The 25,422-nt window shown below is 49.5% G+C and overlaps 1 protein-coding gene across 4 annotated transcripts in view; it reads right to left on the bottom strand.

Annotated features, from left to right (window-relative positions):
- The window catches only part of LOC121285256 (protein lifeguard 3-like), a 67,594-nt gene that overhangs the window by 15,311 nt on the left and 26,861 nt on the right, over positions 1–25,422 (bottom strand). For 3 of the 4 annotated variants that reach the window (XM_041201638.1, XM_041201639.1, XM_041201640.1), the window contains exons 2-5: positions 16,116–16,493; positions 9,350–9,450; positions 6,527–6,591; positions 3,310–3,363 (exon numbers count right to left, since the gene is read on the bottom strand). In XM_041201638.1, the coding sequence (XP_041057572.1) occupies positions 3,310–3,363; positions 6,527–6,591; positions 9,350–9,450; positions 16,116–16,446 (551 nt within the window). In that variant the 5' untranslated portion in view covers positions 16,447–16,493. Of the gene's footprint in view, positions 1–3,309; positions 3,364–6,526; positions 6,592–9,349; positions 9,451–16,115; positions 16,494–19,645; positions 19,699–25,422 lie in introns of those variants that run through there. The other variant, XM_041201641.1, reaches the window with a different exon arrangement.

The raw sequence follows: 25,422 nt of genomic DNA, 5'->3' as shown, positions 1-25,422 counted from the left end.
TGTGGCATATAACATAGAATAAATAAACCTTGTGTGTGCGCTGATGGTTGTATAAGTACTGGAATCTTCACTCAGCCGAATTTGCAAAAATGCCTGTGATAGGTCAAGCTCTGTGAATAATTCATCTCCACTCAGAGCAGCAAACAGGTTCTCCACTTTCGGGACTTCCAGGAAAGAATTAATGGTGATTTTACAGTCGCCACATATTCTGATAGACCAGTCGTCCTTCACTACTGGGATTACAGGAGCTGCCCACTCTGCATAATCAACTTTCTCAATTATCTGAAAGTTTTTAAGTCGTTCTAGTTTCTGCGCAATTTTCTGTCGTATTGCGTAGGGAAATGAACGTGGTTTGAAGAACCTTGGAGAAGCTTCAGCCTTCACGACAAGTTTGGCTTCAATGTCTAATAACTCGAAGACATCAGTATGCTTGTCTAACGAGGACTGTAACATGGGGTTGCAATACACCAAAACAAAAACAGAATTACCTGGAAAAACTCAGCAGGTCTGGCAGCATCAGCGGAGAAGAAAAGAGTTGACGTTTCGAGTCCTCATGATCCTTCAACAGAACTGAGTGAATATTAGGAGAGGGGTGAAATATAAGCTGGTTTAAAGGGGGGTGGGGGGAGAGAAGTGGGGCGGTGGGGGCTGTGGTTGTAGGGACAAGCAAGCAGTGATAGGAGCAGATAATCAAAAGGTGTCACAGACAAAAGGACACAGAGGTGTTGAAAGTGGTGATATTATCTAAACGAATGTGCTAATTAAGAATGGATGGCAGGACACACAAGGTACAGCTCTAGTGGGGGTGGGGTGGAAAGACTAGCAGGGCATAAAAGGTATAGATTTAAAAATAATGGAAAAAGGTGGGAAAAGAAAAATTTATATAAATTATTGGAAAAAACAAAAGGAAGGGGGAAGAAACAGAAAGGGGGTGGGGATGGAGGAGGGAGGTCAAGGTCTAAAGTTGTTGAATTCAATATTCAGTCCGGAAGGCTGTAAAGTGCCTAGTCGGAAGATGAGTTGTTGTTCCTCCAGTTTGCATTGGGCTTCACTGGAACAATGCAGCAAGCCAAGGACAGACATGTGGGCAAGAGAGCAGGGTGCAGTGTTAAAATGGCAAGCAACAGGGAGGTTTGGGTCATTCTTGCAGACAGACCGCAGGTGTTCTGCAAAGCAGTCGCCCAGTTTACGTTTGGTCTCTCCAATGTAGAGGAGACCGCATTGGGAGCAACGAATGCAGTAGACTAAGTTGAAGGAAATGCAAGTGAAATGCTGCTTCACTTGAAAGGAGTGTTTGGGCCCTTGGACGGTGAGGAGAGAGGAAGTGAAGGGGCAGGTGTTGCATCTTTTGCGTGGGCATGGGGTGGTGCCATAGGAGGGGGTTGAGGAGTAGGGGGTGATGGAGGAGTGGACCAGGGTGTCACGGAGGGAACGATCCCTACGGAATGCCGATGGGGGGGGTGAAGAGAAGATGTGTTTGGTGGTGGCATCATGCTGGAGTTGGCGGAAATGGCGGAGGATGATCCTTTGAATGCGGAGGCTGGTGGGGTGATAAGTGAGGACAAGGGGGACCCTATCATGTTTCTGGGAGGGAGAGGAGGGTGTGAGGGCGGATGCGTGGGAGATGGGCCGGACATGGTTGAGGGCCCTGTCAACCACCATGGGTGGAAAACCTCGGTTAAGGAAGAAGGAGGACATGTCAGTTGAACTGTTTTTCAAGGTAGCATCATCAGAACAGATGCGACAGAGGTGAAGGAACTGAGAGAATGGGATGGAGTCCTTACTTCTCTGCCGATGCTGCCAGACCTGCTGAGTTTTTCCAGGTAATTGTGTTTTTGTTTTGGATTTCCAGCATCCGCAGTTTTTTGTTTTTATTAATATTGCAATACACCTTATTGATTTTATTCCAGCCCGGCCAAATTTCTTTTAGCCAGTTCCTGCCCATTAGCGATGGACAATCGCCTTTCACAATGATTACTGGCGATCTTGCTATTTGATCTCCATATTTAGCCCCACACCCGCCCCAAACCCCCAACACACACACAATGCTATCTGCTTCTAACACCCCCAACTTTCTGTGTAAAAAGCAGAAAGTTCCTTTATTCCTTATTCTACACCAGAGGGTAATACATCCAGGATTTTGCACACCCTATTGTCAGGTTTTTTTATATAACACTTCTTAACTGAAATGTCCTTTTACAAAAAAACATAAACATTAAACACAAACATCACGGGGACAGTGTGATTATTTTGGGATCGATATGGGAAGGGGAGGGCAGGGCAGTGGGATTATAGAATAGATCCAAAGGAACAAATACACAATTCACCAATAATAGCAGCACAAGTTAATAAAGCCATTAAGAAAAGGAATTATGGTTCACTTCTAGAGTCAGTAGAATTGAAAAGCAGAGAAGTTATGTTAACTTGTACTGATTGAACCTTGGTACCAGGTTTGGAGTTACTGTGTCTGGTCTCCATATTATAAAGAGGATAAGGAGGCATTGGAGAAGCTACAGAAAGGTTTCACCGGAACGATACCAGAGGCAACACAGATTTGTGCAAGCGAAATCAGGTTTGATTAATCTATTGGAATTCTTTGAGGAAGTAACCAGCAATTTGGATAAAGGGGAACCTGTTGATGTGCTGTGCTGAGATTTCCAAAACACATTTGACAAGGTGCCACATCAAGGTTACCACAAAAAATAAGAGCTTATGGTGTAAGGTGTAACACATTAGCAGGTATAAAGGGCTGGTTAGCTAACGGGAAAAGGCGATTAGGGATGAACGTGTCTTTTTTGGGTTGGCAAGATGTAAAATGTTGACTGCCACAGAGATCAGAATGGGGGACTCAACTACTTTTAACTTATATCAAATACGTCACTGAAGGGACTGAATGTATAGTTGCTAAATTTGCTGTTGAGACAAAGGTAGAGGTAGGAACGTAAATTTTGAAGAGGAGGTAAGGAGGCTGCAATAGGATATTTAATTGAGTGGGCAAAATTTTGGCAGATGGAGCATAATGTGGGAAAATGTGAACTTATTCACTTTGGCAGGAAGAATAGAAAAGCAGAAAATTATTTAAATGGAGAGAGATTGCAGAACTCTGGTACAGAGGGATCTGGGTGTCCTGGTATACGAATCAGGAAAAGTTAGTCTGCAGGTACAGCAAGTGATTCGGAAGGTAACTGGAATGTCGTCATAAGCACCAGCATAGAGCTGATGGGTCGAAGAGCCTGTTTGTACTGTAAATACCGCAGTTAATTGATTAAATGCTAAATTTAACTGATGGGACGTGGATCTGCTACTTACTACGCTGACCAGTAGACTGCGGAGTTTGTTCGTACAAACTGTTGAACTGGAGCACTGTGAGAGAACAAATTGCTTTCAGAGAACAAACATCAAACAATTTAATAAAAACTCATCGCTGAAAAGGAAACTTTAAAAAATATAACAATCATTTTCTCCTCCCACCTCCTGGAGCCCTAAACATACACCAAGAGATGGTGTAAAATGGGCACCAGCTGCCCTCGAGCGTCTTGTCTGAATGTCCTTTGTTCATGTGTGAATGGACACAGGCTATTCAACTCTGGAGGGTATCGCAGCTGAGCTTGAACATTGTAGCAGACATCACTGAGTCACTGCTCAAAGTGAAAACCAAGGTGAGCTCTACTCAAGATAGAGCTCAACAGGATAGGATGGATCTCCCACCCTAACAGCGCCGTGGGTGTACCTACACCACATGGACTGCAGCGGCTCAAGAAGGCAGCTCACCACCACCTTCTCAAGGGCAACTAGGGATGGACTGGCCCAGCCAGCGAAGCCCACATCCCATTGAAAGAAAATTAGAAAGATGGAGAAAGGGAGGAGAGACAGAGGAAAGTTGAAAGAGAAAAAGAGAGAGGGGGAGGCGGAGAGTGGGCGAGGGCGAGGCGGAGAGTGGGCGAGGGCGAGGCGGAGAGGGGGCGAGGCAGAGAGGGGGCGAGGCAGAGAGAGGGCGAGGCAGAGAGAGGGCGAGGCAGAGAGAGGGCGAGGCAGAGAGAGGGCGAGGGCGAGGCAGAGAGGGGGCGACGCAGAGAGGGGGCAAGGGCCAGGGTGAGGTAGAGAGGGGGCGAGGGCGAGGCAGAGAGGGGGCGAGGGCGAGGCAGAGAGGGGGCGAGGGTGAGGCAGAGAGGAGGCGAGGGCGAGGCAGAGAGGGGGCGAGGGCCAGGGCGAGGCAGAGAGGGGGCGAGGCAGAGAAGGGGTGAGGCAGAGAGGGGGCGAGGCAGAGAGGGGGCGAGGCAGAGAGGGGGCGAGGCAGAGAGGGGGCGAGGGGGAGGCAGAGAGGGGGCGAGGGCGAGGCAGAGAGGGGGCGAGGCAGAGAGGGGGCGAGGCAGAGAGGGGGCGAGGCAGAGAGGGGGTGAGGCAGAGAGGGGGCGAGGGCCAGGGTCAGGCAGAGAGAGGGCGAGTGCCAGGGTCAGGCAGAGAGGGGGCGAGGGCGGGCCTGAGAGGAGGCGAGGGCGAGGCAGAGAGGAGGCGAGGCAGAGAGGAGGCGAGGCAGAGAGGGGGCGAGGCAGAGAGGGGGCGAGGCAGAGAGGGGGCGAGGCAGAGAGGGGGCGAGGCAGAGAGGGGGCGAGGCAGAGAGGGGGCGAGGTAGAGAGGGGGCGAGGCAGAGAGGGGGCGAGGGCGAGGCAGAGAGGGGGCGAGGCAGAGAGGAGGCGAGGCAGAGAGGAGGCGAGGCAGAGAGGGGGCGAGGCAGAGAGGGGGCGAGGCAGAGAGGGGGCGAGGCAGAGAGGGGGCGAGGGCGAGGCAGAGAGGGGGCGAGGCAGAGAGGGGGCGAGGACGAGGCAGAGAGGGGGCGAGGCAGAGAGGGGGCGAGGCAGAGAGGAGGCGAGGCAGAGAGGGGGCGAGGCAGAGAGGGGGCGAGGCAGAGAGGGGGCGAGGACGAGGCAGAGAGGGGGCGAGGCAGAGAGGGGGCGAGGCAGAGAGGGGGTGAGGACGAGGCAGAGAGGGGGCGAGGCAGAGAGGGGGCGAGGACGAGGCAGAGAGGGGGCGAGGACGAGGGTGAGGCAGAGAGGGGGCGAGGGCCAGGGTGAGGTAGAGAGGGGGCGAGGGCGAGGTAGAGAGGGGGCGAGGGCCAGGGCCAGGGTCAGGCAGAGAGGGGGCGAGGGCGAGGCAGAGAGGGGGCGAGGCAGAGAGGGGGCGAGGCAGAGAGGGGGCGAGGCAGAGAGGGGGCGAGGACGAGGCAGAGAGGGGGCGAGGCAGAGAGGGGGCGAGGCAGAGAGGGGGTGAGGACGAGGCAGAGAGGGGGCGAGGCAGAGAGGGGGCGAGGACGAGGCAGAGAGGGGGCGAGGACGAGGGTGAGGCAGAGAGGGGGCGAGGGCCAGGGTGAGGTAGAGAGGGGGCGAGGGCGAGGTAGAGAGGGGGCGAGGGCCAGGGCCAGGGTCAGGCAGAGAGGGGGCGATCGCGAGGCAGAGAGGGGGCGATCGCGAGGCAGAGAGGGGGCGATCGCGAGGCAGACAGAGAGGGGAGAGAGACAGTGCAGCACTCCCTCAGTACTGACCCTCTGACAGTGCAGAACTCCCTCAGTACTGACCCTCTGACAGTGCAGCACTCCCTCAGTACTGAACCTCCGACAGTGCAGCACTCCCTCAGTACTGACCCTCTGACAGTGCAGCACTCCCTCAGTACTGACCCTCTGACAGTGCAGAACTCCCTCAGTACTGACCCTCTGACAGTGCAGCACTCCCTCAGTACTGACCCTCTGACAGTGCAGCACTCCCTCAGTACTGAGGCTCTGACAGTGCAGCATTCCCTCAGTACTGACCCTCTGACAGTGCAGAACTCCCTCAGTACTGACCCTCTGACAGTGCAGAACTCCCTCAGTACTGACCCTCTGACAGTGCAGCACTCCCTCAGTACTGACCCTCTGATAGTGCAGCACTCCCTCAGTACTGACCCTCTGACAGTGCAGCACACCCTCAGTACTGACCCTCTGACAGTGCAGCTCTCCCTCAGTACTGACCCTCTGACAGTGCAGCACTCCCTCAGTACTGACCCTCTGACAGTGCAGCACTCCCTCAGTACTGACCCTCTGACAGTGCAGCACAACCTCAGTACTGACGCTCTGACAGTGCAGCACTCCCTCAGTACTGACCCTCTGACAGTGCAGCACTCCCTCAGTACTGACCCTCTGACAGTGCAGCACTCCCTCAGTACTGACCCTCTGACAGTGCAGCACTCCCTCAGTACTGACCGTCTGACAGTGCAGCTCTCCCTCAGTACTCCAGTGCAGTACGACCATGGATTTTGTGCTCATGTCTCTGGAGTGGGTTTGCACCCATGACTTTCCGACTCAGAGGCAAGAGTTTATTTGTGGATTAAAATTGGTGAAATTCTAAACGTGTCTATCAAGTTCAGAAGGACACCGGAGGAGAGGGCAGGATGGCACCAGCCAGCATCCTCAGTCAGGAGACTGCAGCACAGGAGCCCCAACAAAATTAAACAGACAAAATCTTTCTGAGATCGCAGCCGATCCACAGCAGCTCACCTGAACGTGAAGACAGCAACAATCCCGAATGTCACCGTCAACTGAACCGTAAGGATCATGTACACCTGTGGGGGGAAAGAGAGGGGGAGGGGGCAGCAAGAGAGAAGAGGGAAGGGTAGGGCGCAAGGGAGGGGAGGGGAAGGCACAGGGGAGGGGAGAGCCCAGGAGATGGGACGAGCGGGGAGGGGAGAATGGGTGGGGGTGGAGGGAGGGAGGGAGGGAGAGAGAAGGGGCGGGAGGAGGAGCACACATTAATGGATGCATAGCAGACAAGAGGCTCTATACTCCACTGAACATCAAGCCATTGTTTCCAGGACTGTCACTGACCTCATCTCCTCTGGAGATCTTCCTCCCACAGCTTCCAACCTGATAGTCTCCCAACCTCGGACAGCCCCCTTCTACCTCCTACCCAAAATCCACAAACAGGACTGTCCTGGCAGACCGATTGTGTCAGCCTGTTCCTGCCCCATGGAACTCATTTCTCGCTATCTTGACTCCCTTCTCTCTCCCCTTGTCCAGTCGCTTACCACCTACATCCATGATTCCTCTGACACCCTACATCATATCAACAATTTCCAGTTCCCGGGCCCCAACCGCTTCCACTTCAGCATGGACATCCAATCCCTCTACACCTCCATCCCCCACCAGGATGGTCTGAGGGCCATTAGCTTCTTCCTCAAACAGAGGCCCGAACAATCTCCATCCACCACTACTCTCCTCCATCTGGCTGAACTTGTTCTCACAATGAACAATTTCTCCTTCAACTCCTCTCACTTCCTCCAAATAAAAGGTGTGGCTATGGGTACCCGCATGGGCCCCAGCTACGCCTGTCTCTTTATGGGGTATGTGGAACATTCCTTGTTCCAGTCCTACTCCGGCCCCCTTCCACAACTATTTCTCCGGTACATCGATGATTACTTCGGTGCTGCTTCATGCTCTCGTTGGGACTTGGAAAAATTTATTAATTTTGCTTCCAATCTCCACCCCTCCATCATTTTCACATGGTCCATCTCTGATACTTCCCTTCCCTTCCTTGACCTCGCAGTCTCAATCTCTGGTGATAGACTGTCCACCAATATCCATTACAAGCCTACCGACTCCCACAGCTACCTCGACTACAGCTCCTCACACCCCGCTTCCTATAAGGACTCCAACCCATTCTCTCAGTTCCTTCACCTCCGTTGCATCTGTTCTGATGATGCTACTTTCAAAAACAGTTCCTCTGACATGTCCTCCTTCTTCCTTAACCGAGGTTTTCCACCCACGGTCGTTGACAGGGCCCTCAACCGTGTCCGGCCCATCTCCCACGCATCCGCCCTCACGCCTTCTCCTCCCTCCCAGAAACATAATAGGGTCCCTCTTGTCCTCACTTATCACCCCACCAGCCTCTGCATTCAAAGGATCATCCTCCGCCATTTCTGCCAACTCCAGCATGATGCCACCACCAAACACATCTTCGCTTCACCCCTCCCCGGCGGCATTCCATAGGGATCGTTCCCTCCGGGACACCCTAGTCCACGCCTCCATCACCCCCTACTCCTCAACCCCCACCTATGGCACCTTCCCATGCAACCACAGAAGGTGCAACACCTGCCCCTTTACCTCCCCCCTCCTCACCGTCCAAGGACCCAAACACTCCTTTCAAGTGAAGCAGCATTTCACTTGCATTTCCCTCAATTTAGTCTACTGCATTCACTGCTCCCAATGCGGTTTCCTCTACATTGGAGAGACCACACGCAGACTGGGTGACCGCTTTATAGAACACCTTCGGTCTGTCCGCAAGCATGACCCAGACCTCCCTGTCGTTTGCCATTTCAACACACCGCCCTGCTCTCATGCCCACATGTCTGTCCTTGGCCTGCTGCAATGTTCCAGTGAAGCTCAACACAAACTGGAGGAACAGCACCTCATCTTCCGACTAGGCACTTTACAGCCTTCCGGACTGAATATTGAGTTCAACAATTTTAGATCATGAACTCGCTCCTCCATCCCCACCCCCTTTCCGATCCCCCCTTTTTTTTCCAATAATTTATATAGATTTTTCTTTTCCCACCTATTTCCATTATTTTCAAATGTATTTCCATCCATTGTTTTAACTCTTCCTTTTAGCCTATTTCGATCCCTTCCCCCCACCCCCACTAGGGCTATCTGTACCTTGCTTGTCCTGCTTTCTACCCTTAATTAGCACATTCCTTAGCTAATATCACCACCTTCAACACCTCTTTGTCCTTTTGTCTATGACACCTTTTGATTATTTCCACCTATCACTGGCCCTCTATCCAGCTCTACCTGTCCCACCAACACCCCGCCCCCCCCCCCCACACACACACACACACACACACTTAAACCAGCTTATATTTCACCTCTTTTCTGTTTTTCCTTAGTTCTGATGAAGAGTCATACAGACTCGAAACATTAACTGTGTTCCTCTCCGCAGATGCTGTCAGACCTGCTGAGTTTTTCCAGCTATTTTTATTTTTGTTTTGGATTTCCAGCATTCACAGTTTTTTGCTTTTATCTTAAGCTCTATACTTTAACTGATTGCTGCCATGTTTCCAGAGCTGGTCGACACGGGGAGGCAGGTGCATTGTTGAGTAACCACACTGAACAACACACAGGCCCTGGGAGCAGAGACTAACACACCATGTACTCTGTGATATTTGGGAGGTAACAGATGAGTTAAATCAATCCCAACGTCTCTCCATGTCCCTAACTTCCTGACCCCATTCAAACTTTAATCTTTTCCCTTGATGATCAATTCCAACACTCACTCCCGGCTTTTCACTGTCCTGTATAAGTACATGATAACACACAGGATCCCACCTTTCGGATGAATGCATGACGAACTTTCCGATCATCCCAGGAACTGGATGTGAATCCCTCAGTGCCACTCTCCGGGTCTGTCCCTGGGCTGCCGTAGGCACCTGGATAGAGATAGAGAGGGGGGGAGAGAGAGGGAGAGAGAGAGACATAGAGAGTGTGGGAGAGAGAGAGAGACATAGAGAGAGAGAGGGAGAGAGAGAGACATGGCGAGAGAGAGACATGGCGAGAGAGAGAGAGAGATATAGAGAGAGAGTGAGAGAGACATAGAGAGATAGACATAGAGAGAGAGAAACATAGAGAGAGAAAGAGGAGATAGAAAGAGACATAGAGAGAGAGAGAGATATAGAGAGGAGGAGAGAGAGAGACAGAGAGGGAGAGAGAGAGAGAGAGACATAGAGAGGGAGAGAGAGAGACATAGAGAGAGAGAGGAGAGAGAGACATAGAGAGAGAGAGGAGAGAGAGAGAGACATAGACATAGAAAGAGAGGGAGAGAGAGAGACATAGAGAGAGAGGAGGAAAGAGAGAGACATAGAGAGGGAGAGAGACATAGAGAGAGGGAGAGAGAGAGACATAGAGAGAGAGGGAGAGAGGAAGACAGAGAGAGAGAGAGGGAGGGAGAGAGAGTCATAGCGAGAGAGAGGAGAGACATAGACATAGAGAGAGAGAGGGAGAGAGAGAGGGAGAGAGAGAGACATAGACATAGAGAGAGGGGGAGAGAGAGAGACATAGACAGAGAGAGAGGGAGAGAGACATAGAGAGAGAGGAGAGAGACAAAGACATAGAGAGAGGGAGAGAGAGAGAGAGAGAGACAGAGAGAGAGAGGAGAGAGACATAGATAGAGAGAGGAGAGAGAGAGACATAGACATAGAAAGAGAGGGAGAGAGAGACATAGAGAGACAGAGAGAGAGGAGAGAGAGAGACAGAGAGAGAGAGAGACAGAGAGAGAGAGAAGGAGAGAGAGACATAGAGAGAGGAGAGAGAGAGACATAGAGAGAGAGGAGAGAGACATAGACAGAGAGAGAGAGAGAGAGAGAGAGGGAGAGAGAGAGACATAGACATAGAGAGAGAGGGAGAGAGAGAGACAGACATGGAGAGAGAGAGACAGAGAGAAACATAGAGAGAGAAGGAGAGAAAGAGACAGAGAGAGAGGGGAGAGAGACATGGAGAGAGAGAGAGAGAGGGAGAGAGGGAGAGACAGAGAGAGAGGGGGAGAGAGAGAGACATAGAGAGAGAGACATAGACATAGAGAGAGAGAGAGACAGAGACAGAGAGAGAGGAAGAGAGGGAGACATAGAGAGAGAGGGGGAGAGAGAGAGACATAGAGAGAGAGACATAGACATAGAGAGAGAGAGAGAGAGGAAGAGAGAGGGAGACATAGAGAGAGAGGAGGAGAGAGAGAGACATATAGAGAGAGAGAGACATAGACATAGAAAGAGAGGGAGAGAGAGAGACATAGAGAGAGGAGAGGGAGAGAGAGAGACAGAGAGGGAGAGAGAGAGGGAGAGAGAGAGGGAGAGAGAGAGTCATAGAGAGAAAGGGGGAGAGAGAGAGAGACATAGAGAGAGAAGGAGAGAGAAGGAGAGAGAGACATAGAGAGAGAGATATATATAGGGAGAGACATAGAGAGAGAATGAGAGAGAAGGAGAGAGATAGTCATAGAGAGAGAGGGGGAGAGAGGGAGAGGGAGATAGAGAGACATAGAGAGAGAGTGAGAGAGAAGGAGAGAGAGACATAGAGAGAGAGAATGAGAGAGAAGGAGAGAGAGTCATAGAGAGAGAGAATGAGAGAGAAGGAGAGAGAGTCATAGAGAGAGAGGAGGGAGAGAGAGAGAGATAAGGAGAGAGAGAGATATAGAGAGAGAGATATAGAGAGAGAGAGACGTAGAGAGAGAGAGACATAGCAAGAGAGAGAGGGAGAGAGAGAGGGAGCGACATAGACAGAGAGAGTGAGAGAGACATAGAGAGATAGACATAGAGAGAGAGAAACATAGGGGGGGAGATAGAGAGAGACATAGAGAGAGAGAGAGGGAGACACAGAGAGAGAGGAGGAGAGAGAGAGAGACATAGACATAGAAAGAGAGAGACATAGGGAGAGGAGGAGAGAGGGAGACAGAGAGAGAGACATAGCGAGAGAGAGACATAGCGAGAGAGAGACATAGCGAGAGAGGGAGAGAGAGACATAGAGAGAGAGAGAGAGGGAGAGAGAGACATAGAGAGAGAGAGAGAGGAGAGAGAGAGACATAGCGAGAGGGAGACATAGCGAGAGAGAGAGGGAGAGACATAGAGAGAGAGAGTGAGAGAGACATAGAGAGATAGACATAGAGAGAGAAACATAGAGAGAGAGAAAGAGAAGGAGATAGAGAGAGAGACATAGAGAGAGAGACAGAGAGAGGAGAGAGAGAGACATAGACATAGAAAGAGAGAGACATAGAGAGAGAAGGAGAGAGTGAGACATAGAGAGAGAAGGAGAGAGTGAGACATAGAGAGAGAGAGAGAGACATAGAGAGAGAGAGACATTGAGAGAGATATAGAGAGAGATAAAGAGAGAGAGTGGGAGAGAGAGAGAGTGAGAGGGACATAGAGAGAGAGTGAGAGAGACATAGAGAGAGAGAGAGACATAGAGAAAGAGAGGGAGAAAGAGAGACAGAGATAGAGGAGATATAGAGAGACATAGAGAGAGAGAGGGGGAGAGAGAGACAGAGAGAGGGAGAGATGTAGAGAGGGAGAGCGAGAGAGACATAGAGAAAGGGAGAGAGAGAGAGACATAGAGAGGAGGAGAGAGAGAGACATAGAGAGAGACATAGACATAGAGAGAGACAGAGAGAGACATTGAGAGAGGAGATAGAGAGACATAGAGAGAGAGAGACATAGAGAGAGAGAGAGGGAGAAAGAGAGACAGTGAGAGAGAGGATATATAGAGAGAGAGGGAGAGAGAGATATAGAGAGAGAGAAGGAGAGAGAGACGTAGAGAGGGAGAGAGAGACATAGAGAGAGGGAGAGAGAGACATAGAGAGAGAGGAGGAGAGAGAGAGACATAGACAAAGAGAGAGAGGGAGAGAGTGAGACATAGAGAGGGAGGGAGAGAGAGAGGGAGGGAGAGAGAGAGAGAGGGAGAGAGAGAGACATAGAGAGAGATTGAGAGAGAAGGAGAGAGAGAGACATACAGAGAGAGAGAGAGACAGACATAGAGAGAGAGGAGAGAGAGACATAGACATAGACATATGGAGAGAGAGAGAGACATAGAGAGAGTGAGAGGTAGAGAGGGAGACATAGAAAGAGAGAGTGAGAGAGGAGAGAAGAGACAGGGAGATAGAGACATAGAGAGGGAGACATAGAGAGAGGGAGAGAGAGAGACAGAGAGAGAGAGAAGGAGGGAGACATAGAGAGAAAGAGAGAGAGAGAGAGAGAGGGAGAGAGCGACATAGAGAGAGAGAGACCGAGAGGGGGAGAGAGTGCAAGTCAGTGGTCACATTTAAACCTGGACAGACTCCCCCACAACAAATGGGGCGAGTCCCTCCCCCACACCCCACACAGAGGGCGAGCTCCTCCCCCTTCCCCACACCCCCTTGACCCCAGCCCAGCCTCAGGCAGACACAGATAGACCCCACCCCTCCCAATCCTGTACCAATGGGAAGAGGCAGCTGCTTAAGGAGAGAAATGGAAACTTCCTGCTGCCAAAGTCAGCATCAGCACAAGAGGCAAATCCAAGGCCCACTGCGAGTGGGCTCATCATTGACCACGGCCCCCACCACCCCAATAACCCCAAGACCTCCCCCTACCCTCACCAGGGCCTTCGGTTTCCATGGTTAAGTCTCCCCCACACGCGTTGCTCTCTAACCCAGCTACATTCTCCTGTCTGTTAAGGAGATGGATTTGGTGGTGGTGGTGGTGGTGGTGGGGGCGGGGGGTGGTATTTTCACTCTCAAAATCATCACTAGGTACAGAACCCAAACCAAAAAAACCCTTTAACTAATGGAATTGCTGAAGAATGTAAAGTTGTTGCAGTTCACCGAGCCCCATGGGCTGTGTTGAAGAGCAGGAAATGTCACCTCACATGAGGCCGAAATCCCACATTTCAAAGCCATGCAGGTCTCAGGGCAGCAGTTCATTCACAGGCCTGTCTGTCTCAGCGTCATTACTGCTAAAGCTGCTGGGTTACTATATTCACAAAGGGGCTGTATCCACCCCCCACACCGCCCCCCCACCCCCCAACCCCATCAACCTCCCCCCTACTCCCCAGGCCCCATCAGTCTACTCTTAATCATCAGCAAAGTGATGGAAGGGGTCATCGACAGTGCTATCAAGCAGCACTTACTCTGCAATAACCTGCTCACTGATGCCCAGTTTGGGTCCCGCCAGGGCCACTCAGCTCCTGACCTCATTACAGCCTTGGTTCAAACATGGACTAAAGAGCTGAACTCCTGAGGTGAGGTGAGAGTGACTGCCCTTGACATCAAGGCAGCATTTGACCGAGTGCGGCATCAAGGAGCCCCAGCAAAACTGGAGTCAATGGGAATCAGGGGGAAAACTCTCTGCTGAAAGGGGTCATTGGAGGGGGGAGCAGAGTCATTGGAGGGGGAGCAAGAGAAAGGTGGTAGCCAAGAGAGAGGGGGATGGGGGGGTGATGGGGGAGAGGGGACAGGGAGAGTAAGAGGCAGCGGAGAGGGGAGGGGGAGAGAGGTGGAAAAGGGGCAGGGGCTGGAGGAAGAGGTGGGAGATGGGAAGGGGGGTTCAAGGAGAAGGGGAGTTTGAGGGCAGTGAGGGGTGTGAGGGGAGTGGAGGTAGTGAGAGCAAGGAGAGAGGCTGGTGAGGGGAGGGAGGAAAACGAGGGGCGAATGAGAATGACTGTGCAAGGTTATGATGCCTCCCATTATCAATTAGCCCACCAACCAGGAGCAGATTACCACTTGAGGGTGAGTGGAGTGATAAGAGCATTGAAACTGCATTCCCCCAAGTCACACATCCAGGGAGATAGAGAGAAAACTGAACAGTGAAAGGAGGGGGGCAATATTATTCCCAAGATGACTCCCACAGCTCATTACACCCCGCTTCCTGTAAGAACTCCATCCCATGTTCTCAATTTCTCTGTCTCAGTCGCATCTGTTCCGATGATGCCACTTTCCAAAACAGCGCTTGACATTTCTTCCTTTTACCTTATCCGATGTTTCCCCATAACTCTGGTTGACAGGGCCCTCAGCCGTGTCTGACCCATCTCCCGTAACCCTGCCCTCACACCTTCCTCTCCCTCCCAGAACCATGATAGGGTCCCCCTTGTCCTCACTTATCACCCCACCAGCCTCCGCATTTAAAGGGTCATCCTCCGCCATTTCTGCCAACTCCAGCATGATGCCACCACCAAACACATCTTCCCTTCACCCCCCCAGGCGGCATTCCGTAGGGATCGTTCCCTCCGGGTCACCCTGGTCCACTCCTCCATCACTCCCTACACCTCAACCCTCTCCCACGGCACCTTCCCATGCAACCGTAGAAGTTGTAACACCTGCCCCTTTACTTCCCCACTCCTCACCGTCCAAGGACCCAAACACTCCTTTCAAGTGAAGCAGCATTTCACTTGCACTTCCCTCAATTTGGTCTACTGCATTCGCTGCTCCCAATGCGGTTTCCTCTACACTGGAGAGACCAAACACAGACTGGGTGACCGCTTTGCAGAACACCTGCGGTCTGTCCGCAAGCATGACCCAGACCTCCCTGTCGCTTGCCATTTTAACACTCCACCCTGCTCTCTTGCCCACATGTCCGTCCTTGGCCTGCTGCATTGTTCCAGTGAAGCCCAACGCAAACTGGAGGAACAGCAGCTCATCTTCCAACTAGGGACTTTACAGCCTTCCAGACTGAATATTGAGTTCAACAACTTCAGACGATGAACTCTCTCTTCAATCTTTACCCCGCCTTTAGTCAAATTTTTAAACATTTTTATTTCAATTTTAATTTGAATTCTTATTTATTTTCATTTTTCTTTTTGTTTTATTTTCTGTTAGAAACAACTTGCAGAGTTAAAATACCCAGAGAGCTGGTGCAGACCCGTTGGGCTGAATATCCTCTTTCTGCACCGTAACAATTCTGTGATTCTGTTAACAATTCTGTGATTTATTTTTTTATTATCCTTTTCCCCCAACTCTCTCCCCCACACAGGGCCATCTGTCACTTGTTTCCATGTTGTGCTTTCAGACAGCACTGACCCTTCTGCTATTCACACAGTCTGCTATCTTACCTTTATGCCACTATCAGCACCTTCTTTAGTCTGTAACACTACCATTAACACTCCCTTTGTCCTGCGTCCATGACATTCTTCCCAATCTCTCCTTAGCTCCCACCTATCCCTGACCTTCTATCTTGCTTCCCCTGCTCCACTTCCTTTTAAACAATATGAAAACTATCACATTTTTACTTGTCTTTAGCTCTGAAGGAGAGTCATACGGACTCGAGACGTTAACTCAGTCTCTCTCTCCACAGATGCTGCCAGACCTGCTGAGTTTTCCCAGCGTTTTTTGGTTTTATTTCTGATTTCCAGCATCCGCAGCTTTCAGCACAATGTGGGAATTTGGGGACAGTCACTGGACGAGAAAATCCTGCAGTTGCAATTGAAGAGATTTACAGGTGGGGTGGGAGTTGGGGAGGGGGAAGGTTTATATAGCGGTCAACACCAGGAATCTCTACAGGACATCCCAAAACTCTCTTTCTGTGGTCCCTGTGTTTTGAGGCTGGGATGTTACCAGGTGTAAATCCCACTGCGGTTACTAACTCACCCGAGCTGCCTCCAGACCAGGCAGGATTCAGTGGGATAGTCGGCATCATGGGAGGGCCCATCGGATTTCCTGAATGGGGGAACATCGATGGGAAGTCAGAGTTTCCCCCAGGTGGGTAGGGGGCATTTCCCCCAGGTGGGTAGGGGGCATTTCCCCCAGGTGGGTAGGGCGCATTTCCCCCAGGTGGGTAGAGCGCATTTCCCCCAGGTGGGTAGGGGGCATTTCCCCCTGGTGGGTAAGGTCCTGATATGGGATACCCAGGCTCAGCTGAGGGTGGGTACAATGGGTTGACTGATTCTTCATAAGATGGTGGAGCGCTGGGATGAGACATTCTGGTTCAACCTCCTGACCCAAGCGAGCGATCGTCCAGAAAGAACCCTGGAAGACACAAAAAAAAAATTAAGTCCAATTAACTCTCGACCTTGACGAGCGGGTTCAAATCCCACTCCAGAGACTGAAGCACATCGACCAGGACAACACTCCCAGTGCCAGCAGTGACCTTGTTACTCCCCATTTCAAACTGCTTGGCAAATACCTCCCACCATTGGAGACAAGCCCTCATCACACTTGACCCACCTCTTGCCAGAATACCAGCCTCTATCACCAAACCCTCCCATGAACAACATCCAGCTGCTTCTTAAAGGAGCCCTGAGTTCTGGCCTCAGCCACTCATTTGGCTTGTCCCGAATGGGCTGAATACAAAGGGGACGAGTAAGAGACGACTCAGGCACCATCTGGAGTAACTTCCTTTTTATTGGTTCGGGGATGTGGGCGCCATTGGTAAGACCAGCATTTATTGCCCATCCCTAATTGCCCCTTGAGAAGGTGGTGGGTGAGCTGCCTCCTTGAGCCGCTGCAGTCCATGTGGTGTAGGTACACCCACAGTGCTGTTAGGGAGGGAGTTCCAGGATTTTGACCCAGCGACAGTGAAAGAACGGCCGATACATTTCCAAGTCAGGATGGTGAGTGATATGGAGGGAGTTTGCAGATGGTGGTGTTCCCATGCATCTTCAGCACTTGTTCTTCCAGCTGGTACAAGTCACGGGCTTGGAAGATGCTGTTAAAGGAGGCTTGGTGAATCCCTGCAGATGGTACATGCTGCTGCTACTGCGCATTGGTGGTGGAGGGAGTGAATGTTGAAGGTGGTGGATGGGGTGCCAATCATGCGGGGCTGCTTTGTCCTGGATGGTGTCGAGCTTCTTGAGCATTGTGGGAGCCGCACTCATCCAGGCAAGTGGGGAATATTCCATCACACTCCTGACTTGTGCCTTGTAGATGGTGGACGGGCTTTGGGGAGTCAGGGGGTGAGGGGCTGAATGGCCTCTGCTATAGCATTGTTTATCTGTTGATCAGGCTGTGGAATGAAACGCATATAAGCCAGGATTTTTAGCTCAGCGGGTGGGTGCGCACCTGAACCGCTCAAGCGTGAAATGACACATGATGATGTTGGCCGAGCATGCCAATGTCAATGGGCAGCCGCACAATAGCTCAGTCAGCAGGTGCGCACCGGAGTTGGCAGTGCGCCTGCTGACACTTAAAAGGCCTTTAGGTTATCGATTGTCGTCAATTTTTCACTGCCCGCTCAATCTAACGGTTGGTGGATAGGTGAAAAGGCCAAGCAGCCTTTGTATTTTTAGGAAACTTCATCCATGGGCAGGATGAGGTCTCCAAAAGCAAATACAAATAAAATGGAAACTTTACTTTTTAAATTAAAAAATGTCCCTGCTCATGTGACAGGGTCGCACGGGGAGACATGCTTTATTACATTGTTCTGTTGTTTATTGATTTTTTTTCAATATCCTCTTCACCTCCCGGAGGTAGCTCCGTGTCTCAGGGAGATTATTCTGAGGGGCGCATGTGCTAAACTCACGTTAGACCTGCTTGCAATCCTGCTCCCGACTCAAAATGTTAACTGCCTTTCTCCCTCCACAGATGCTGCCTGACCTGCTGAGTATTTCCAGCATGTTTTTGTTTTTATGAGACCATAGGAAGTAGGAGCAGAAGTAGGCCATTCGGCCCATCGAGTCTGCTCCGCCATTCAATGAGATCATGGCTGATCTGATAATCCTTAACTCCACTTTCCTGCCTTTTCCCCCATAACCCTTGATTCCCTTACTGATTAAAAATCTATCTATCTCAGCCTTGAATATACTTAACGACTCAGCCTCTAAAGCCCTCTGCAGTACAGAATTCCACTGATTCACTACCCTCTGAGAGAAGAAATTCCTCTTCATCTCTGTTTTAACTGGACGACCCCTTATTCTGAGATTATGCCCTCTGGTCCTAGACTCTCCCACAAGGGGAAAACAACCTCTCAGCATCTACCCTGTCAAGCTCCCTAAGAATCTTATATGTTTCAAAAAGGTCACCTCTTATTCTTCTAAACTCCAATGAGTACAGGCCCAACCTACTCAACCTCTCCTTAGAAGAAAATCCCTCCAAGATCAGGATCAACCTAGTGAACCTTCTCTGGAGGGTTTTTATTAATAAAATGCTGCCTTGGGATCTTTCTATGCTGAACTTGCCTCCTTTCCAACCCTGAAGCTGTCACCAGCTCTCCCACTGTGTGAAGGGCACTGTTCCCAACTCTGCTTCCTCTGTCCTGTTAATATGAGAGTCCCCACTTGGGATTTTGTTCCATCTGAGACCGAAGAGCCAAGTTAGCTTGCAATGGTTTCATTAACCACGCCATAACACGGTGAGTTTACATTCCAGTCTAGGAACCTCCCCACAATGATTGAACTTTACCTCAGAGGGAATCCCTGAGGAGTTTATGTATGAGATGTGACATGGAAAAGGTGGGAGGAGCGTAAACATTGACCACAGTCCACTTGGGCCGAATGGCCTGTTTCTGTTGGTGTAAATTCCGTGTAATTATTGGAGGCAGAGTTTCAAAATCAGGGGTCTCCCATTCAAGAATGGAGATGAGGGGGAATTTTCCTCTCTGAGAGGGATGTTAGAGTTTGGAATTCTCTTCCGCAGCGAGCAGTGGAAGCTGGGTCATTGAATTTATTCAAGGCCGAGTTAGACAGGTTTTTGATTGACAAGGGAGTCAAAGGTTATGGGGGGCAGACAGGAAAGTGAGGATAAGGGCACAAGCAGATCAGCCATGATCTTACTGAATGACTGAGCAGGCTCGAGGGGCCGAATGGCCTACTCCTGTTCCTAATTCGTATGATCTTATGGGAGAGCAGCTGGGAAGTTTGCCCAGTGTCCTGCTTGGCATTTATCCCTTAACCAACATCTATCAAAATAAAATGATCTGCTCAGTATCATTCTGCTCTTGGTGGGATCTTGCTGTGCATTATTGGCTCCCTACACTATGACAGTGTGGCTACTCTTTGAAAAGTACTTCATTGGCTGTAACGTACTTTGGGATGTCCTGAGATCCTCAAAGGCGCTATTTAAATGCGGGTCTATCTTTGAGAAGAGTGGAAACCTGGCATCCTCTAGCCTCTGTGACTCCAGTCCCACACCAACGTGGTTCACTCTTGAAACTCTTCTAGCCGGCTGTAGCTGAGAGTGCTAACCTTTGTGGACGTCTCTCCTGCTACTGTTGTCTTAGGGAAGCAGACTCTTTAAGGGTACGGTGATTATTGAGCCAGACAGGAAGGGTATTCGATAAGCAGATCTCTCTCTCTCTCTCGCCAAAACCAGCTCTGGAAGAAAGTTGATGAGAGTGAAGAGTGTCATGAACGATGAGAACCACCCCCCCCGTCTCAGTATTACTGTTGGTTACGTTCAGGGAAAGGGCTACAATCCCTCAGATTCAGGGCCAATCGGTTCCTGAACTCGTTTGTGTCCTTCTCTGTAAGGACTTTTAACAGGAGTTTGATACGCACTCAGGGTAGGATTCACTGACTGATTATTTTAATACAATGAAATAGTTACTCATATATATTTAATTAAAGTTAGATCTCTGTGACAGAGTAATTTTCCTTTATTTTATTACTTATATGCATTTACCCAAAATGAATTTCCATGTGACCAATAAAGTGAAATTGAATTGAAATGTCAGAGCAAAGCACTCAGTTCACGACAGCTCAAAATGAGCAACGTGCTCACATCTCAAAAACAAATACAGAAACATTGTTGTACCAGACGGTCGCACAACGGATTTAATCCATTGAAACAGGTATTCCAGCCTGTGAAAGATACTGAGTTCTGATCACTGCATCCACAGCCTTCCCTCACAAGCTGTACATTCCTTGGGTAAATATTGGTCCGTGTCCAGGCGGTGCCCATTCCACACACCAGGCATCAAGCAGCACATTGAGGGTGTTTGCCTTGAATTCAATCACATTTTCCACAGAGACAGTTGGATCAGCAGTCACCATTACTAAATCAGCTGAAATGCTGATGATTCACCCGAAGTCACAGGGTCAACTAGAGGTCGAGGCTGAATCACTGTTGGTAAAGTATTACTCTCCATCTAACCCTATGCTGTACCTGCCCTGAGTGTGTTTGATGTGGACAGGATTGAGGGAGTTTTACTCTGTATCTAACCCCGTGCTGTACCTGTCCTGGGAGTGTTTGATGGGGACAGTGTTGAGGGAGCGTTACTCTGTATCTAACCCCGTGCTGTACCTGTCCTGGGAGTGTTTGATGGGGACAGTGTAGAGGGAGTTTTACTCTGTATCTAACCCCGTGCTGTACCTGTCCTGGGAGTGTTTGATGGGGACAGTGTAGAGGGAGCTTTACTCTGTATCTAACCCCATGCTGTACCTGTCCTGGGAGTGTTTGATGGGGATGGTGTAGAGGGAGCTTTACTCTGTATCTAACCCCATGCTGTACCTGTCCTGGGAGTGTTTGATGGGGACAGTGTAGAAGGAGCGTTACTCTGTATCTAATCCCTTGCTGTACCTGTCCTGCGAGTGTTTGATGGGGACAGTTTAGAGGGAGCTTTACTCTGTATCTAACCCCATGCTGTACCTGTCCTGCGAGTGTTTGATGGGGACAGTGTAGAGGGAGCTTTACTCTGTATCTAACCCCATGCTGTACCTGTCCTGGGAGTGTTTGATGGTGACAGTGTAGAGGGAGCTTTACTCTGTATCTGACCCCGTGCTGTACCTGTCCTGCGAGTGTTTGATGGGGACGGTATAGAGGGAGCTTTACTCTGTATCTAACCCCATGCTGTACCTGCGCTGGGAGTTTTTGATCCTAACCTACAAGGTTTAGAAAACTAAACAAATAAATGTTGAGAAATCTGACAACTCCAAAATAATATACACCGAAATTAAAACCAAATAAAAACAGAAAATTCTGGGAAAACTCAGCAGGTCTGACAGCATCTGTGGATCGAGAGACAGAGTTAACGGTCCAAGTAAGCACTTGACAACCCCCTCATCCCAGGGACCAATTTAGTGAACCTTCACTGTCCCACCTCCAATGTAAGTATAATCTTTCTTAAATATGGAGATCAAAACTGCACATAGTACTCCAATTGTGGTCTCACCAAAGCCCTGTACAATTGCAGCAAGACTTCTTTATTCCTGTGCTCCAATCCTCTTGTGATAGGGCCAAGGTGCCACTTGCTTTCCTAACTGCTTGCTGTACCTGCATGCTAACTTTCTACAATCCTTGTACAAACACACCCAAGTCTCTCTGAACATCAACATTTATAAGTTTCACATCTTTTAAAAAAGTTCTGTTTTTCTAGTCTTACGGCCAAATTGAATAACCTCACATTCCCTACATTATACTCCATCTGCCCTCTTGTTACCCACTCACTTAACCTGTCTATATCTCTTTGCATTGTCTCTGTGTCCTCCTCACAGCTTGCATTTCCATCCAGCTTTGTATCATCAGCAAACTTAGATACATTACTCTCTGTCTCTTTGAGTAAGTTATTAATATAGGTTGTAAATAGCTGAGGCCCCCCAGCAATGGTCCTTGTGGCGCTCTGCTTGTCACAGCCAACCAACTTGAAAATGCCCCCTTTATCCCTACTCTCTGCTCCCTGTCTATTAACCAATCCTCTATCCATACTAATATATCACCCCCAACTCCATGATTCCTCATCTTGTGTATTAACCTTTTATGTGGCACCTTATTGAATGTCTTTTGAAAATCTATGCATATCCCCCACTCTACCATTACCATCAAGCCAGGGGTTCAACCCTGGTTCAATGAGGAACGCAGGAGGACATGCCAGGAGCAGCACCAGGCATACCTAAAAATGAGATGTCAACCTGGTGACGCTATGACACAGGACTACTTGTGTGCCAAATAGCACAAGCAGCAAGTGATAGACAGAGCTAAGCGATTCCATAATCAACGGATCACATTTAAGCTCTGCAGTCCTGCCTCATCCAGTCGTGAATGGTGGTGGACAATTTAACAACTCACCAGAGGAGGAGGCTCCACAAATATCCCCATCCTTAATGATGGAGGAGCCCAGAACAGCAATGCAAAAGATAAAGCTGAAGCATTCGCAACAATCTCCAGCCAGAAGTGCTGAGTGGATGATCCATCTTGGCCTCCTCTGGAGGTCCCCAGCATCACAGATGCCAGCCTTCTGCCAATTCAATTCACTCCACGTGATATCTAGAAATGGCTGAAGGCACTGGATACAGCAAAGGCTATGGGCCCTGACAACATTCCAGCAATAGTACTGAAGACTTGTGCTCCAGAACTTGCCGCGCCCCTAGCCAAGCTGTTCCAGTACAGCTACAACACTGGCATTTATCTGGCTATGTGAAAAATTGCCCAGGTATGTCCTGTACACAAAAAGCAGGACAAATCCAACCCGGCCAATTACCATCCCATCAGTCTACTCTCAATCATCAGTAAAGTAATGGAAGGGGTCAACAACAGTGCAATTAAGTGGCACTAGCGTAGCAATGATCTGCTCACTGATACCCAGTTTGGGTTCTGCCAGGGCCACTCAGCTCCTGACCTCATTACAGCCTTGGTTCAAACATGGACTAAAGAGCTGAACTCCTGAGGTGAGGTGAGAGTGACTGTCCTTGACATCAAGGCCGCATTTGATCGAGTGTGGCATCAAGGAGCCCCAGCAAAACTGGAGTCAATGGGAATCAGGGGGAAAACTCTCCGCTGGTTGGAGTCATACCCAGCACAAAGGAAAATGGTTGTGGTTGTTGGAGGTCAGTCATCTCAGCTCCAGGACTTCCTCAGGGTAGTGTCCCGGGACCAACCATCTCCAGCTGTTTCATCAATGACCTTCCTTTCATAAGGTCAGAAGTGGGGACATTCGCTGATGATTACACAATGTTCAGCACCATTCATGACTCCTCAGATACTGAAGCAGTCTATGTCCAAATGCAGCAAGACGTGGACGATATCCAGGCTTGGGCTGATAAATGGCAAGTAACATTCATGCCACACAAGTGTCAGGCAATGACCATCTCCAACAAGAGAGAATCCAACCATCGCCCCTTGATGTTCAATGGTATTACCATCACTGAATCCCCCACTATCAACATCCTGGGGGATACCATTGGCCAGAAACTGAACTGGAGAAGCCATATAAATACTGTGGCTACAAGAGCAGGTCAGAGACTAGGAATAGTGCGACGGGTAACTTACCTTCTGACTCCCCAAAGCCTGTCCACCATCTACAAGGCACAAGTCAGGAGTGTGATGGAATATTCCCCACTTGCCTGGATGAGTGCAGCTCGCACAAAACTCAAGAAGCTTGACACCATTCAGGGCAAAGCAGCCGTTTGATTGGCACCACATCCACAAACATTCACTCCCTCCACCACCGACGCACAGTGGCAGCAGTATGTGTACCATCTACAGAATGCACAGCAGTGATTCACCAAGGCTCCTTAGACAGCACCTTTCAAATCCACGACCTACCATCACCTAGAAGGACAAGCGCAGCAAATAGATGGGAACACCACCACCTGGAAGTTCCCTCCAAGTCACTCACCATCCTGACTTGGAAATATATCGCTGTTCCTTCACTGTCGCTGGGTCAAAATCCTGGAACTCCCTCCCTAACAGCACTGTGGGTGTACCTACACCACATGGACTGCAGCGGTTCAAGAAGGCAGCTCACCCCCACCTTCTCAAGGGCAACTAGGGATGGGCGATAAACACTGGCCCAGCCAGCGAAGCCCACATCCTGTGAATGAATTAAAAAAAAAATCTACAGGTTCCCCTTTATCTCCCCTACTACTTACATACTCCAAAAGCTTCAAATTTTCAAATAAAATTTTTCTTTCATAAGACCATGTTGACTTGTTTTTATCATGTTATGCTTTTCTAAGTGCACTGTTAAGAATTCCTTAATAATAAAAACCAGTTCTTTCTCGATTACTGATGTCAGGCTAACTGGCCTATGTTTCTATTTTCTCTCTCTCTCTCCTTTCTTGAAAAGTGGTGTTACATTTGCTAACTTCCAAACTGCTATGACCAGTGTAGGAAATTTTGGAAAATCACAGCCAGTGCATCCACTATCTCTACACCTAACTCCTTTGGAACCCTCAGCCATCAGCTCCTGGGGATTTGTCAGATTTTAGCCCCTTAAGTTTCTCCAATACTTTTTCTCTGCTGATAATAATTAAAAGCAGTCACTTGGTAATACAGAACTTGAATATTGCTGAAAGGGGAGACCTGTTGCTTAAGCTCTTCATCTTGCACTCATCAGGGCAAACTAAAGAATACCAATTTTCAAATAATCACACCAATTTGTACTACAGGAGAAGAGTGTTGATTGTTTGGCAAGTCGACTCCGACTGACCAAGGCATTGGCATGGAAAAGAGGGAAACTACAGGCTCCCCACACTTCCAGGTAATTCAACAAAAATGTGCCAGGCTTGAACATATTCCTTCTGTTTGCAGAGAGCGATTCCCCGCATATTCCCCATGATAATTTATCCTGCAACGTAATGTATATTGTGTCATAATTCATATACAAGGACCTATTACCCAGGTATGAACTGGAAAAGATATTTTACTGGAATCAACGCAAGCAGAGAGACAGTTGGAAACTGATGTAGAGTTGTACCAGTTCAGGATGACCTGATACATTAACCAATGAGAAAACAGCACTAAAAACAAACAAATCTCCAGGAGAACAAGATTTAACCAGAAATCTGTGCCTTTTCTACCTCTGGATTTGACTATTCCAATGATCACCTGGTCGGCTTCCCATCTTCTACCCTCCATAAACATCGGCTCATCCCCAGAGTCTGTTGCCCCATATCCTAACTGTTCACCCAACACCCTGTGCTTGCAGACCTACATGGACTCAGTCAAACAATACCTCAATTTTTAAATTCTCATCCTTGTTTTCAAATCCTTCCATTGGTTCACTGCTCCCTATCTCTGTAACCGC

This window comes from Carcharodon carcharias, chromosome 12, assembly GCF_017639515.1.
Source record: "Carcharodon carcharias isolate sCarCar2 chromosome 12, sCarCar2.pri, whole genome shotgun sequence".
Classification (NCBI taxonomy): Eukaryota; Metazoa; Chordata; class Chondrichthyes; order Lamniformes; family Lamnidae; genus Carcharodon; species Carcharodon carcharias.
The sequence above is the reverse complement of the archived record's forward strand: the minus strand, read 5'-3'. Positions and strand labels throughout refer to the sequence as shown.